Raw genomic sequence first — 15,364 nt, 5'->3', positions numbered from 1 at the left:
GTTTGAGCCCTACATGGAGCCCTGCATCAGGCTTTGTGTCTGCAACACAGGAGCCAGCTTTGGATCCTCCCTCTCTCTCTCTACCCCTCCCCCACTCACACTCTCTCTTTCAAAAACAAATAAATAAACATTAAAAAAAAATATTTAATCTCTATCTACATCCACAAGGAACAAGAGCTAAAAACTCATCTTTCCTTTCATTATTTTTAAATGCATAATGAACAGGAATTTTTACTTTTAACACAAGCATTTGGTGACCATTGTTAAGGAAATGACATTCTAAAACAAATGTATAAAGTCACTAAGCTCATTTTACAACAGAACATCATTTTAATACCCATGAAAGAGTAAGTAACACATGTTATTTCAGTTGTATCCTTAAACTGGAACATAATTTGTCAGGTATTAGTTTGCTTTTCAGTGATCCTATGTCATATTCCAGAATACTTAATTGCTTAATGGAAATTTAGGTGTGATTCTGTTGACATGTTAATGATGAAATGTTCTGTTTATTTCTAAGACATTTTCTGCAAGGATATGCACCAGAATTCTAAAGAAAATGAGACAGGAAAAATATTAAAATTAGCCTTTCAATCTTGGACAGTTTCATTCACGAAATGAATATTGTAGACTTATATTTGAAACAAGCGCTGAAAAAATGAAACCATCAACTCATTTACATGAGTAGAGTGGGGAGGAAATGTTGTCTAACACATACCAGAAATGTGATAAAAGCTGTACTTTTTATTTGGACAAAGCATTACTTGAATTTGAAGTTAATGATATATGTATGTTTCAAAATGAATGCAAGTGGTGGCTTTACTCACAAAGGTTATCTACTAGTAGTAAAAGCAAATTAATTTTAAATAGCTATGACTCTTTAGCCAGATGCTATTTCAAATGATGGGGAAGAAGGGAAGTTGGGTGCCCTAGTTTTCCTTGATATTCATTCCTCTCTATTTTGAGAATTTGAATATATAAACTCTGCCCCTCACACACTTTTTGGGTTTTTTTTGTTTTTTGTTTTTTTTTTTTAATTTACAACAATAAATTCTGGGAACTTGGTATCAGCATAGGCTTCAGAAAAGGGGAAAACCAGGTTGGGAATGATGTCCCTGCCCTCAACAACACTGTGACCTTGTCAGTAAATTTCATTGTCTGTAAAATGAGAATCAATATTTCATAAGTGGTTGGGGTTAAGTACCAGTAAATAAATGAAGTGACTAGAATGATATGGCACATAGCAGGCCCTCTCTCTAAAAAATTTCCATATCCATCTTGTTCACCTTTCAGTAAGTCCTTGAGCACAGCATCTTTGACTCACTGATCAATAGCGGCAGCTCTCATATGTACTGTATACTACAGGTCACACATACGCCCATGTGCATTGTCTGTCTGGTTACTCTACCCATTAACTCTGGGCACACTTACTTTCTTTTCATGGAGACTGAGGTTCAAAGAGATGAAGCGACTTGACCATGGTCACCCAGCTGGGACTCAAATCCAAGTGTTCTGAAGGCTACTCTGATGCTCTTTTCACTGCACTAAAGTTGCCTACTTCCTCCACATGTTCAGGAAAAAAAAACATCTAATTTAGGCTATGATTTCCTCACCCCAGCAATTGACAATTAAGGATTCCACTATATACGAAAGGAAAAATTTAGTACAGTTTGAATAGATAGAGCATCCAGAATTTTTTTTAAATGCCAGCCCCTCCCTCCTATGGAAAGCAGTGTTTTAAGATACGATTAATATTCTGAGCATAGGATGATGGTAAACACTGTGTGTTTGCATTATCATGGGATGACAAAATTATCCACTCTCAAAGGACCAGCTGCTGTAGAGCGGCTGGCACCCATGTTGCCTACATTCTCAAAACTATTTTAATTGGTAATTTTCCTTTTTTCCTTTTTTTTTTTTTGGCAGAGAGGAAATGTATGTGCAAACCTATTAAAGCCATAGCATCTGTTATGATGAAATGACATGACTGAATCTTAATAAGTGCAATGTTACACCTCAGAATTTTGAGGTTAATCAGGGTTCTCATTGAGACAAGAGTCTCTATAACTCAGTTCCCCAAACACATATAGAAGAGTTATGGGAAAAAATGATAGAAAAATTCTTCCCATACTTTTTACATATTTTCACTACCGTGTTATAATTTTGAATTGATGTGCACAGTATACATGAAACTGTTCATCACATTAGGTGAATGTGATCCTGAGAGGAGAGAGCCCAACTTTTGAAATAGGAATACCTCAGATCATATCCAGTGTCTACCCAAATTGCTGACAGCTTTAGACAAAGAACTTGAGCCGCTTGGAACAATTCTCATTTCTATAATGTGGATGGTAAGTCTTATTCTACAAGTTTATGGAAAGGATCTAATAATTAAAATATTACAAATCAAAATTTTCAGTGCTACCAGTAACCATTTATTAGGTGCTGGTTACATACCATAGTCTGTGCTAAAGACTTACATGTACATTATCTCATTTAATCACCCCCAAAGTCTTTATTGTAGATATTACTAGTGTATTTATTTACAGATGTGAACATAGAAGCTGAGAGGCTAATTATCAGTGTTTACAAACTTAGGGTATGGAAGGCCTAATAATTGAACTTAGGCTTCTTATTTTATTGCTTTAACAACTATTTGCTAAGCAATAGATGTCCTGAGACATCAAGCACTGTGGGGAAGAAGGAAATGGGAATGGAAGGTTGGTAAGCAACCAATCGTGTTCGCTTTACCCTGGCTACCATGTAGAGAATGCATTAAAAATTGAGAAGAGAGGATCCAGGGAGAGTAGGTAGAAGGCCATACAAATAATCTTGGTGAGAGATGATGTTGACTTCAACCGGGATGGTAACAGTACAGATGAAGAAACCTGGATGCAATGCAGGTATACTTTGCAGGGAGACCTGAATGTGTGGTGGTTACAGGATAGGGAAGTCAAGCAAGGGCAGGCCCATATTTTTTACTCTTAGCAACATGGTAAAGTGAGATGGGAAATGCTAGAATGGATATTCAGAACAAAGGAAGGAAGTCTTTCTAGTCTCAAGCCTCACACTTTTAACTATTGTTAACATTTAAACTAATTATCATAACTATAAAAGAGATTTGAAGTCCATGGGCATGTAAATATAAAACATTGGACAGCTTTATAGAAAAGTCAAATTATTCCTTCCCAAGAGAAAATGGCAAAAAGGAGAGTTTAGTGCAGAACTTACCATAATGCTTGGTTTTCAAAGTAAATACCTAAAGTAAAGATTATCTGAGATTTTCTTTGAATTTTGTGAAATTTGAACTTTAATATCTATAATACTGCTTTATAAACTAGAGGGGGAAAGAAAAAACACCGGAATATAATTTACCAGCAAGCTAATAGTTTTGTTTTAGATGATCGGGTCATGTATATATTTTCTTCTTTCTACATTGTTACATTTTACACATTTTCAGAAATGACTACATATTACCTGTATAACTAGCAAATTAAAAGTTCAAGAAAAATTAATCTATAAGGTTACATTTGCTATGTCTGTATAGTCCATAGTAAGTTCTGAGAACCACGGCAATCATAACCCTCAGTTATGCAGTTAAAACCAATCAAAATAATTACATGACTGACAGAGGCCTTCAAATGTGCCCTTCTCACTGCACCATGTGCAATGCACTCCCTGTCCCAATGGACTGGAATCCCAGATGGGGTTTGACCAATAGTGCAGTCCATTCGGAAATGCCTGGAAGGCTGGGGAGTTCTTCATTTCATTTGAATTGTTTCTTCTGAATATAAAATTTTAAAATTGCTTAATTCACTCCCCCACTTCTTAAGGGTAGCTAACAATGACAATATTCTTTAAGAAATCCTCCTAGCCACCCCTAACTTTTGCCTCTTTCCCTTTCTTTCAGGGTCAATGATTGTATCTTGCGGGTGAACGAAGTCGATGTGTCAGAGGTTTCCCACAGTAAGGCCGTGGAAGCCCTCAAAGAAGCGGGCTCTATTGTCCGGCTGTACGTGCGTAGAAGACGCCCCATTCTGGAGACTGTCGTGGAAATCAAATTGTTCAAAGGACCTAAAGGTAATAAAAACATAAATGACTCACAATATGACACCATTTGACTAAAACTTATGCCATAATCCACCTATGATGTAGTCTCTTCTTTTATGTTCTGACATTCAGTGCTTACCTAGAGATTTGAAGTCCTGCAATAGTGGTTTTTACAGAAGGTCAAGGAAATCAATACGCTTAATATGAACTCAGAGAATTTATGTAGGAATGTCCTTATAAGCAATGGCCTTAAAAAGATAAACCATTTATATTTTTCTATAAATTTTTAATCTTATTGAATCATCATGATTTGGCTGGCATATAAATTTTTTCTAATTTTTAAGATATAAATGGTGACTCTTCATTTAGTAAAATAGTAATATGAATGGTAATGATTAAACTGGTCTATCCTGAAATAAGTTATTATATTTTTATAATACTGTTGTGATTTGTTTTGATTTATAATACTCCCATGTGTTATACCCAAAAAATACTACATAACATTTTATCTTTGAAATAGTCAAAGTAAGTTAAAATTTATTTTTTTAAAGGCTCCCAAATCTCCTGAGATAACTGTAGTTACCCTGGGGAATCACATAAACAGTGAGATGAATCATTATATTAATTTTTTTTAAGAATAGTCATTTGGGTTCTCTTCAGAATGATGACATTTAATATTAGCTTAACAGTATTTCAAATATTTTATAAAAATCCAATAATTGGCTTAACAGTATTTTAAATATTTTTAGAATATTATGACTGGATAGTTAGTATATTATTTGAGTAATTATTTCTATTTCCCTTAAAATCTACTTAATCTCTAATGTTAAATGGGATTAAAAAGGAAATAAGTAACGGCACTGGTGGGTGGTATTTAAGATCTCAAACCCAAGAATCAGACGGGACTGAGTGTAAAAGCCTGGTTCAGCCACTTACTAGCAGAGTGATATTGGTTGGAACAATCCCCTCATTATTAAATTGGGATCATAATGGTAGTATCGTTCCCACAGGGTTTATGAGAATTTAACATTTAACTAAACCTTGCTGGTGGAGTGTAGCCTGCAGAGTCAAAGTGTCTAGGTTAGAACCTACCAAAGCACCTCACTAGTTGTTTGACCTTAAGCGAATCACTTAACCTCTCTGAGCCTTAATTTTCTCATCTACAAAATGCAGATAGTAATAGTACTTGCCCGTAGAAATGTGAGGATTAGATGAACCATTTCATGTAAAATATTTAGAATAGTGGCTGGCCCACATTGACTGCCAAACAAATATTACCTATATAAATGCATGCTATTTGTAGTATGCTTTACTACAGATGGCCTCAGCCTTTGCTATAATTGCTTGATAATGTAATGAAAATAAAGATCACTCTTGGGCTAAATTCAAATGCGTTAAAATCATATAATTAAATCGGGGGGGGGGAAGTAAGGCATTTGCTTACCACAATGTCTGGTGGTATGTGTTAGGGTCAGGCGTAAGGCAGGGTAAAGATAGGAGTCAGAGGCTAAAAAATTTTAGGAGTCAAAAGCTTTATCGGGAACTAAGGTCTCAGGCGAGGTTCCGTGACTCAGGGAGAGAGAGAGAGAGAGAGGAGTCAGGGAAGTTGCTCCCAGGTGTGGTGGGGTGGGGTTTTTAAGCTGCAGTGGTTCCGGGTTTAGGTCCAGATGGGCCTTTTTCCCATCAGGTCGTGCTGTCGCTTGGTGATTGGTTGACCTCCAATTCGTTCTGGCACACTACTAGGGGCTTTTCGTTGGGTTGAGCTGGCAAGATGGCCATCCCCTCTACTGTGGTTCCAAGGACATCCTAACAGTATGAAAGAAAAGACTTTGTAACCTACACATTTACTAACATCATATTTGCAAGGTGCTTTAAAGATAAATAATTTCAGCATTACACTATTTCTATTAAAAATATATACTATTTATGAGTAACAGGTAGGTATTTCTACAATTCAGTTAACAGCAATTATTTAGCACAGCCCTAAAGCCAATACCGTTTGAAGCACTCAGCAAAGTATTAGCATCCATTAACTGGCCTCCTGCTAGCCCAGTCACTAGATGACCTCCAGCTGCTCAGCAGAGCAGTTCAAGGTTCTAGGGAATCCATGGCCAAAACTCTTAAATTTTATCAGGAACAGATTTTGGGGGTCTTTACCTTTGGTACTAGGAATCCCTCTGGCGGGCTTCCTCAGTCTGAATTTTTTCTTCTGTGAGCCCGGAGTAGGGCAGGAATTGCCCTGGGACATAGAAAGGTGGAAATGGGAACAGGTGAGCATAATCCACCAAGAATACCCAGGCAATAACCCAAAGGTGAATGATAGGTTTCGTTTACTCAGACATGGAGAACCAGGAAACTATTAGAACTAACCTTACATCCCAGAAAGCAGACTTCTGCCACATCCCTATAGAGGGTTGTGGGCCTGTTGTTCCTGTTCAAATTATGTTGAGTCACTCATACATTTTTGTACTGTCACCATACAGAGGTCACTGATGGAGATTTGTTTTTCTATACAAAATTTACTGACATACAAAAAAAGACATGGTTTTAGTCAGTGTTTAAATTCCTAATGCCTTTCCCAATGCCTAAAATACTGGAAGTGCTGAATCAGCAAATGGAATAATTAAATTAGGTTCTGCACTAAAGGTGATGATACTTTGCCATGTTAACTTCACTTGGCACCTTATAATTCTTTCCTTTTGAATGATGATGTATTTAAAATTAATTTCTACCAATGTTTGACTCATACTGTGGAAAGGGAAGACGAAGATGAATCAGATGTGATTCATGAAAGAATCAGAAAGTTCTCACGAGAGAAAAAGACATAAACTCAAGTAACTTTAATGCAAGGCAAAATGAAATCAGCCCTGTTATTGAGCTTGTGTCATGATTCAACTTAACTAGGAGAGCCAAAATGCTCCAGAACATTTAAAAATTTATTTTTTTAAGTGTTTTAAACTCACAAACTGCGAGATCATGACCTGAGCTGAAGTCAGATGCTTAACCGCCTAAGCCACCCAGGCACCACAGCATATATTTTTTTAAGTTTATTTATTTATTTTGAGAGAGAGAGAGAGAGATCAGGAAAGGGGGAGAGAGAGAGGGAGAAAGAGAGAGAATCACAAGCAGGCTCAATGCTGTCATCACGAGCACAACTCGGGGCTGGATCTCACAAACAATGAGATCATGACCTGAGCCGAAATCAAGAGTTGGATGCTTAATTGACTGAGCCACCTAGGCACCCCAGATCATTTAAAATTTGACACGTGCTCACAGGTCCTTATCTGCCCTTCATTGAGCATGTAGGCACTCTCTACAGTCAGCATTAGCTCTCTTGCTAACTGGGCTAACTAGCCTTGATTATGTTTGTGTAATACAGAGCTAACTAGATATGTTCATTAGTCTTTCAATAATTCAAAGAATATTAAGTATTTGTTATGTTCCTGGCACAGAGGGTGAAAATGGAGATTCACAAAAAAAGTAGGAATAGTTCTTGCTCAAAGAGATGAAAGCCTGATTTAGAAAACACCTATAATTTAAATTGGGAAATATGCTAATGTGAATGTAAAAGATTGTAAAGTGGCCAGTTAAAGGGTCAAAGAAGACTCCTTTAAGGAAGTGCCACTTAAGATAAACCTTGAAAGAAGAAAAATAAGAGTTAGACACATAAAGAGTGGACGAGAGCCTCCAGACAAAAGTAAAATGTGTGTATGAAGTTTCTAAAATAGGAAAGATCTTGATACCTTTTAGGAAATGTAAGAAGTCAATCGTGACTGGTGTTTAATGATAGGATAATGAGTGACGTGAAATAATGTTGACAAGGTTAAGAGGGCCAGATCATGCACAGCCTTGTTGACTGTATTTTAAGATTTGTTATTTCATTTCAAGTGCAATGAGAAGTTATTACAAAATTTTCAGCTTGGGAGTGATATGATCAAATTAGTCATTTTGAGAAGATCATTTGGCTGCTGTGAAAAAAATGCATTGAAGGAGCAGGAGTGGGAGCAGAGATCAGTTAGATGTTACTTGGTGAAGGTAAAGAACAGTGGATGGAGTTAAGCTATATGTTGGAGGTATAGTTGATGCTACTTACTGATAAGTGGCACTTAAAATGTGGGGCATGTCTGAGGATGAGGCCCACTTTTCTAATTGAGCAGTTGAATGGATTCGGGTGCCATTTGTGAGATTGGGAAGACTAGGGAGGAACCCTTGTGGGGAGATCAGGAATTCACTTTTGGACATGTTGAGATGCTTGTGATACATTTGGAAAGGAGATCAAGGAGGCAGAACTGGAAAATATCTGTCTGAAATCTCTATCAGGTTAATATTCTGTATTTACCCTATGTCTTGTCAAATATCTGGAGTTGGGAAAATATCTGAATACTTCACTTTTCCCTTTTCATCAATAATCTTTAATATAAAAATCACAAATATAGTACTACATTAGCTATTTTTGAACAGTTATAATGAAAATAATATATTTTATAGAGGTTCTTAGTGTTTTGGGATTGGTTCTGGTTTTGGTTTTGGTTTGTTTGTTTATGTTTTTTGAGGTTTTCTTGTTTTTTTTTTTTCTTCTTTGTATATCGATGCAATGTTAAGGGATCCTTGAAAACTAATTTGTGATAGAGTTAAATGTATACTTTTCTAATTCCATATCCTTATGTTTATTCCATAATTGTACAAATTACTAATACTGAAATGACTTTTGATGTATGTGATTCTGTCTCAATAGCAGTGCTGATCTTCCCAATATACAACTAAAATCATCTGACTGGGTGATTTACGGCCATTTATTTTAGTAATTAATATTTGGGTAATATGCACTAATAATTTAGAATGTCTTTTATTAACAATATGTAAAAATTTGGGACACCTGGGTGGCTCGGTCGGTTGAGCATCCGACTTCAGCTCAGGTCATGATCTCGCAGTTTGTGAGTTCGAGCCCCGCATTGGGCTCTGTGCTGACAGCTCAGAGCCTGGAGCCTGAGCTTCAGATTCTGTGTCTCCCTCTCTCTCTGTCCCTCCCCTGCTCACACTCTTGTCTCTCAAAGATGAATAAATGCTAAAAAAATTTTTAAAAATATGTAATAATTTCCCTAACCTCAGTTATAGATTTGGTCACTGCAAGCAGCTGGGGTGTCTGTTTGTGGACAGTTTAGAAAAAAAAAAAAATGGGTAATCATGTATAGGAAGTAGCGATTAGCAAATTCATTTAAATTTGTCAAGCAACCAAAAATATTCAAGGAACAAAATCTGAAGTGGGCATATGGTTTCCCAGGAAAACAATTTACAATAAAAGTCTTTCTAGTGACTTTCCCAAGAACATTCTAAATTGTAATTTCTAACGAGCTGTATAATTAAACATGTGCAGACTTATTTGCTTCTATGGCCTAAGCCAAGGAAGCCTAAACCTATATAAGAAATGAAATGTCTTCTTTTAAGATGTTCTTATTGCTTAAGGATTATACAGTTAGTTTAAGGCCAAGTTCTAAGATTGAAAATGTTAAGGCCATAACTTTGTTAATATCCAAAAGTACACTTGCTTGCTTATTTTAGCCTCTTTATTTTTTAATAAAAACTGAGAGTCTAGTGAAAAAAATTCTATAATTCTTTATTATTTTAAAAAGTATTTTAAAATACGTTTTATTTTCTTTCACACACATATATGCATATATATAGCAGTTATATAGGTGTCTAATAAACTAAAAATGCAGTGAAGATTGTACCTCTCAGTCTTGTATAAGAAGTAAAATTAAGTATTAAATACCCTGACTACAAAAGTCATTATACTAATAACCATTTATAATGTGTATACTTCAGTCATTAGAAAAGCCACATAGGCATTGTGAGGCTCCTGGGCACCTCTAAGTAGCAAGTGTCTTAACTGCTTTGTGCCCCACCTTCTTCATCTGCAAATAGATACAATTCTAATGTGTAATTTATAATGTTATTTTCAGCATAACAATTATAAATTTTAAATACATGTTTATACTATTTTTACTCTTTATTATCATAATTGGCCCAAATTTGAATTAAAGCAAAGCACATACTCATCCCAGTGCTTTAAAAGAGCCTCTTTTAGTATTTTATTTAGCCTTGTTTTTTAGTAAGTATTATCTGTTGGCTTAATAAATTAAAAGTTAATTAGGGGCACCTGGGTGGCTCAGTCAGTTAAGCATCCCACTCTTGATCTCAGCTTAGGTCATGGTTTCAGCTTGTGAGTTCAAGCCCCACGTGTGACAGCACAAAGCCTGTTTGGGATTCTCTCTCTCCCTCTCTCTCTCTGCCCGTCCCCCACTCATTATCTCTCTCTTCCTCTCTCTCTCTCTCTCTCTCTCTCTCAAAATAAATAAATAAAAACATTTTTAAAAAGTTAATTAAAAGTTCTTAATATTCAGCAATTCCAGATGGAGCCAATATATATTTTTTGTGTATGATAACTCAGATTTCTGCATGCATATGCTTTCACACACACAAAATATTGGTGTTAGCATATATATGTGCACATATATTGTATATGCAGCTGTGTTTTCTCTAGTTCTACACAAATTTATTTCTAATGGGTCTGAGTTAATGATGTGGCATATCCATATATGTTTATATGTATATATTTTCCCTTAGTTTTCCTAGCATGGGCATATATTTCAGTAGACTCCATGTGTAGAAATATCTGCAAGCATGTTGAAACTGACCTCATAATGTCTCCTTAGCACCAACTTCACCACATGCCCTTCACCAGTGCAATCTTCTCTAGCTTCTGACCTCTCCAGTTAAAGGTTATCCTCATCACCAATTTAAAGAGCTAAGAATCCTTTTATTTTGATTCTTCTCTCTTCACTACTTTTATTAAATCAGGAACTGTGTCCTTTGGAAGTTTCCACCAATACAGCTAGTCTTGTCCTTTACCCCTTGGGTAAATTCCTAGCAGTGCTATTGCTGGGTCATAGGGTAGATCTGTTTTTAATTTTTTGAGGAACCTCCAAACTGTTTTCCAGAGTGGCTGCACCAGTTTGCATTCCCACCAACAGTGCAAGAAGGTTCCTGTTTCTCCACATCCTCTCCAGCATCACTGCTGAAATCAAGTCTCCTGATTTGTTCATTTTAGCCACTTTTACTGGCATGAAGTGATATCTCAGTTTCATTTTGATTTGTATTTCCCTGATGAGGAGTGATGTTGAGCATCTTTTCATGTGCCTGTTGGCCATCTGGATGTCTTCTTTAGAGAAGTGTCTATTCCTTAAAAATCTCCACTGCCATTATTGTGGTGTCATATCTTCATCATGCCTTGTCTGATCTGCAATAGATTTCATTGTCAATCCCTCCCTCCCTGCTACATGCCCTTCCTAGATAAATCTTATAAAAATCACAGCTTTAGTCATTGCTTTCTCCTGCTTAGAAGTTTCTAGTAGTTGTTCATTGCCACTAGATAAAAAATCTAAATTTTTTTGCCATAGCACTTCATGCCCCCTATGTCCTCCCTGTCTTCCAGGGACAGAATTCCATTTCATCCTTCTCTTCTGACTTCTGTCATTCATGCATCTCCACATCCAAGGAAGCTAGATTCTGTACAATTTCTTAAACACAGGCCATACTCTCCTGCCTTTAGGGCTTTGCTCATCCCATTCCCACCTTTGGAATGCCTTTCCTTGCCACTATGACCATTGCTTGTCAAAATCATAGCCATTCCCCAAGAGTCTAGCCAGTTCAGTTTTGTCTCCTCATGAAATTATCCCATTTTGATCCAATTAGAGGCAGTTTTTCTCTTCTAAGAACTTCAAAAATGCTTTATTCCTGGGGTGCCTGGTGGCTCAATCAGTTGAGCATCTGATTCTTGATTTCAGCTCAGGTCATGATCTCATGGTTCATAGAATTAAGCCCTACATCACTCTGGGCTGACAGTATGGAGCCTGCTTGGGATTCTCTCTATCCCTCTCTCTTCACTCCCCCCCCACACACACACATGAGCACGCTCTCTCTCTCTTTCTCTCATAATAAATAAATAAACTTTAAAATAAATGCCTATTCCTTTCTCTGTGTTCATTCTTTTGTTACCAGGCCATCCAAGTAGCCCATAGGGTATAGAAAGGATAGACATCAGCAACCTAAATTAAAGAGATAAGCAAACTGCTAATTCTAACACTTAAGACACTTAGTTATGATTTCTGCCCCAAATTGTGTTAAATTGAAAGCATTCAGTGAACACTGAAAAGGAAAGTACAAGCCCTAGAGTTAGTCTGTGACCAAACTCTGAGCAGTAAGTGGGAAGAATTGGGGTGGAGAGATAGAGGGGAGTCCAAAACAGTTCATGACTGTTGCAGCACTATGTCAAGCAGAAAAGGGAATGGCCAAGATGGAAGATGAATAATTTTATTGCCAGGAGGAGTCCCTTATGAATAAGACCCTTGCATTGGCCCATTTTTTCATACTTTTCAGTAATGATCTATTCAAGAGACTGGGACAAAACAGTAAATGAAGCATCTAGCACTTTGCTTAAGAGTCAGATTAATTGAAAACCAGTTTCCAAATTATTGATGATTTTTATTTTATTTTTTCTTAATAGCCTACTTGACAGATTTATTGTCCAGCTTGGTTGAACATTAATGTGGCACGCACCTGATATTACAGACAATTTCTCAAATATCTAACCTGAATGAAGTTTTTGGCATGTCTCTTATCTGCATATTCAATATATTTTTAATCTGTCCTTGTTCCTCCATCTACTCTTGTCTCTTCTTTCTCTGATACTAACATGGCTGGAGTGAACTTCCTCAGAGTTGATGTGAGAAACTCCTCTGACAGTTTTCAGAGATGGTTACTTGGTAAATTATTCTATAACTTGAATTTGGTATATAGGCATAGAGCTGCAGGTATTGTGCATACAATAAGTGTTCCATCGAATATTTAAATGAGCTAAGACTTTAGTTGAAAATAAATTCATCATCCTTACACATAGTACAGAAATTGCCTACACTGAAATCATTCTTTTTATTCACTCTGTCCATGGATAGTTTTGCTCATGGTGTTTTCTACCAACTTGGACTACTATCACCTGACCACAATAATTCAGAAATGATTAAGATAGCAAAGTTTTCAGATGTCCAGAATGGAGCTGTTCATACCCAAGCAGTTCACCAGACCACTGGATGAAAACTGAACACAAAGTTTATGCAGCTGCTTTGAGGACTGGCACCCAAGCATACACTGCATCAAGGGATACCATACATTCCCCCTTTCTTACCATGGGGTATATTATAATGTATATTCATTTTTAATGCATACGCAAGTTATGTCTCTGAATGCAAAATGAAGTTTACTCTTTACTTAGGCCAATGTCTTGGACTCTGAGAGCTAAGTGGCAGGTAGACCAATCTGTGGTGAAGGACTATTCTGAATAATGGTTTGATTCTTAATAAACACAAATAGCAAATTCAGATGTTTGGCATGAGGTCTCAAAACACTACATTTTCCTTTTGTTGCTAAATTTTTTCAGTGCTTTTGAATTACCAAAATTGTTCCCTTGAGTACACCGGGAGATTTGCCTGACTGTATGTGTAGTGAAACCTCTTATTGAAATATAATGTTCAGAGTCAAAGAGAAAATGCTTATTTGTGTTAAGCCAGAGAAATAGTCTTCTTGGAAATATATTGTGCCTAAATTACCACTTTGTCTCCCAAAAGAACAAATCCTTTTTTTTTTTAATTGGACAAAGGACAATAACATTTAATGAGTTCACCTTGTTCCCAAGCACCTACTGTAGAATTTCTTGAGTCTGTACATATTTCTGGATAAAAGGTATGTCCTTGTGGATTGGGAAGTCTCTCTAAGGTAGTATTTAGTCAGTCTTAAAAATGATATCTGTAAAAAAGCTCTCTCCTGAAATCTTCTAGCAAATGACCTATTCATGAAAAAAACAAACTACAGATATTGCCACTATAATACTTTTATTGTGTATATTCTGATATTATAGGAGAGTAAAACAATTGATTACTTTTGCTAAATTCTTTTGGAAATTAAGGAATTATGCCCCTCTTCTCATTTGCCCTTTGAGGCTAACATGTGGCCTCTGGTTATTTTCTTAGTTTACTTCTTTGCTGTTTAGATCTAGTTCAGAATGTTTAATGATACTTATGATTAATGGCTCTTTAAAAAATCTTTAAAGTCAAAATTATTTTACCCTGAAAATTGCAGATTTCAAAAATGCATTGTAGTAGATGTAGCTTTGATTTTTTGACATTCAAAAGTTTTATAATACACAGCACACACTGTTTACCTAGTTGTGAATATTTGCTGAGGTAAATATTTACCTATATAGCACTTTTTAAGGTTTTCAAAAGAAATGCATTGCCATGGTAAATAATGTGACCATAAATCTTTCCAATTTATGATCAGTAGCAAAGCAATTTTATTAGGATTGAATAGCACCTTAGTTTAAACCCTTTCTTTATCTAACTCTTAAATGGGAATATTAAGTAGCTGCCTTGGTTATTGTGAGAATTTAATGAGATCCTGGGTACATCTTAGTGCCCAAAAAGTTTAAGTGTTCTTCTTCCTTATTTACTTTTTTAAGAAGCAAATACATGAAGAAAATAATCTCCATTCAATCAATACTTTATTTCAAAACCATTTATTAAGCTAGCCAGTTCAAAATGGTGAATCAAAAGAATGTCAGTAAATAAAGAAGTTTTTGGCTTTTCTCCCAAATACCTTCTCAGATTACAAGACTAGACTGCAATAACACAGTCCTCTTTTGTCTGGGAGTAGCTTCATGCTAAATTCATCACAGTCCCCTAACTAAATCCATTTTGGTTCTCTAACTCATCAACCAGCATACATTAAAATCTCCTCCTCCTATGGAACATTGAGATTCAATAAAATTAAAGGTTGTGGTATTTTTTATTCATGAACCATGACTCCAAGTGCCATTAGCTGTCAGCCAAAGCCTGTACTACATGGACTTTATCTCTGAGCATAATTCGATTGCAACTAGATGCCTTGGACACTTTATCCCTTACAGAAAAGTTGATAGAAAATAAAAAATAAAATCCCTGCTTTTAAACTCTGTAAAAAATGCCAACTTAGGGATTTGTAAACATGAAATATGTATTGTTTGTCCAGTTCTGATATCCTAGCAAGGATCCACTGAAAGTTGGAAATTTGCACAATAAGGATGATATTAGGAAAAGTTGAGAATTATCAGTCAAGGCTAAAAAGAGAGAAGTTAGGAAGAAGGAAAAAGTAAAACTAAGAAAGAAACAAATGAGGCACATTAACTCAGTGAGTCAGTCCCTTATAGTAATGAATGAAGAAAGTA

General features: G+C 36.1%; 1 protein-coding gene across 3 annotated transcripts in view; it reads left to right on the top strand.

The window, feature by feature from the left end:
* Window positions 1-15,364, top strand: part of LOC125914581 (disks large homolog 2) — a 780,669-nt gene that overhangs the window by 231,173 nt on the left and 534,132 nt on the right. For all 3 annotated transcript variants that reach the window (XM_049619999.1, XM_049619993.1, XM_049619986.1), the window contains exon 5: window positions 3,911-4,080. In XM_049619999.1, coding sequence (XP_049475956.1) covers window positions 3,911-4,080 — 170 coding nt within the window. The remainder of the gene's footprint in view (window positions 1-3,910; window positions 4,081-15,364) is intronic.

This window comes from Panthera uncia, chromosome D1, assembly GCF_023721935.1.
Source record: "Panthera uncia isolate 11264 chromosome D1, Puncia_PCG_1.0, whole genome shotgun sequence".
NCBI classification, from domain to species: Eukaryota; Metazoa; Chordata; class Mammalia; order Carnivora; family Felidae; genus Panthera; species Panthera uncia.
Note: the sequence above shows the minus strand (reverse complement) of the source record. Positions and strands in the feature narration are given on the sequence as shown.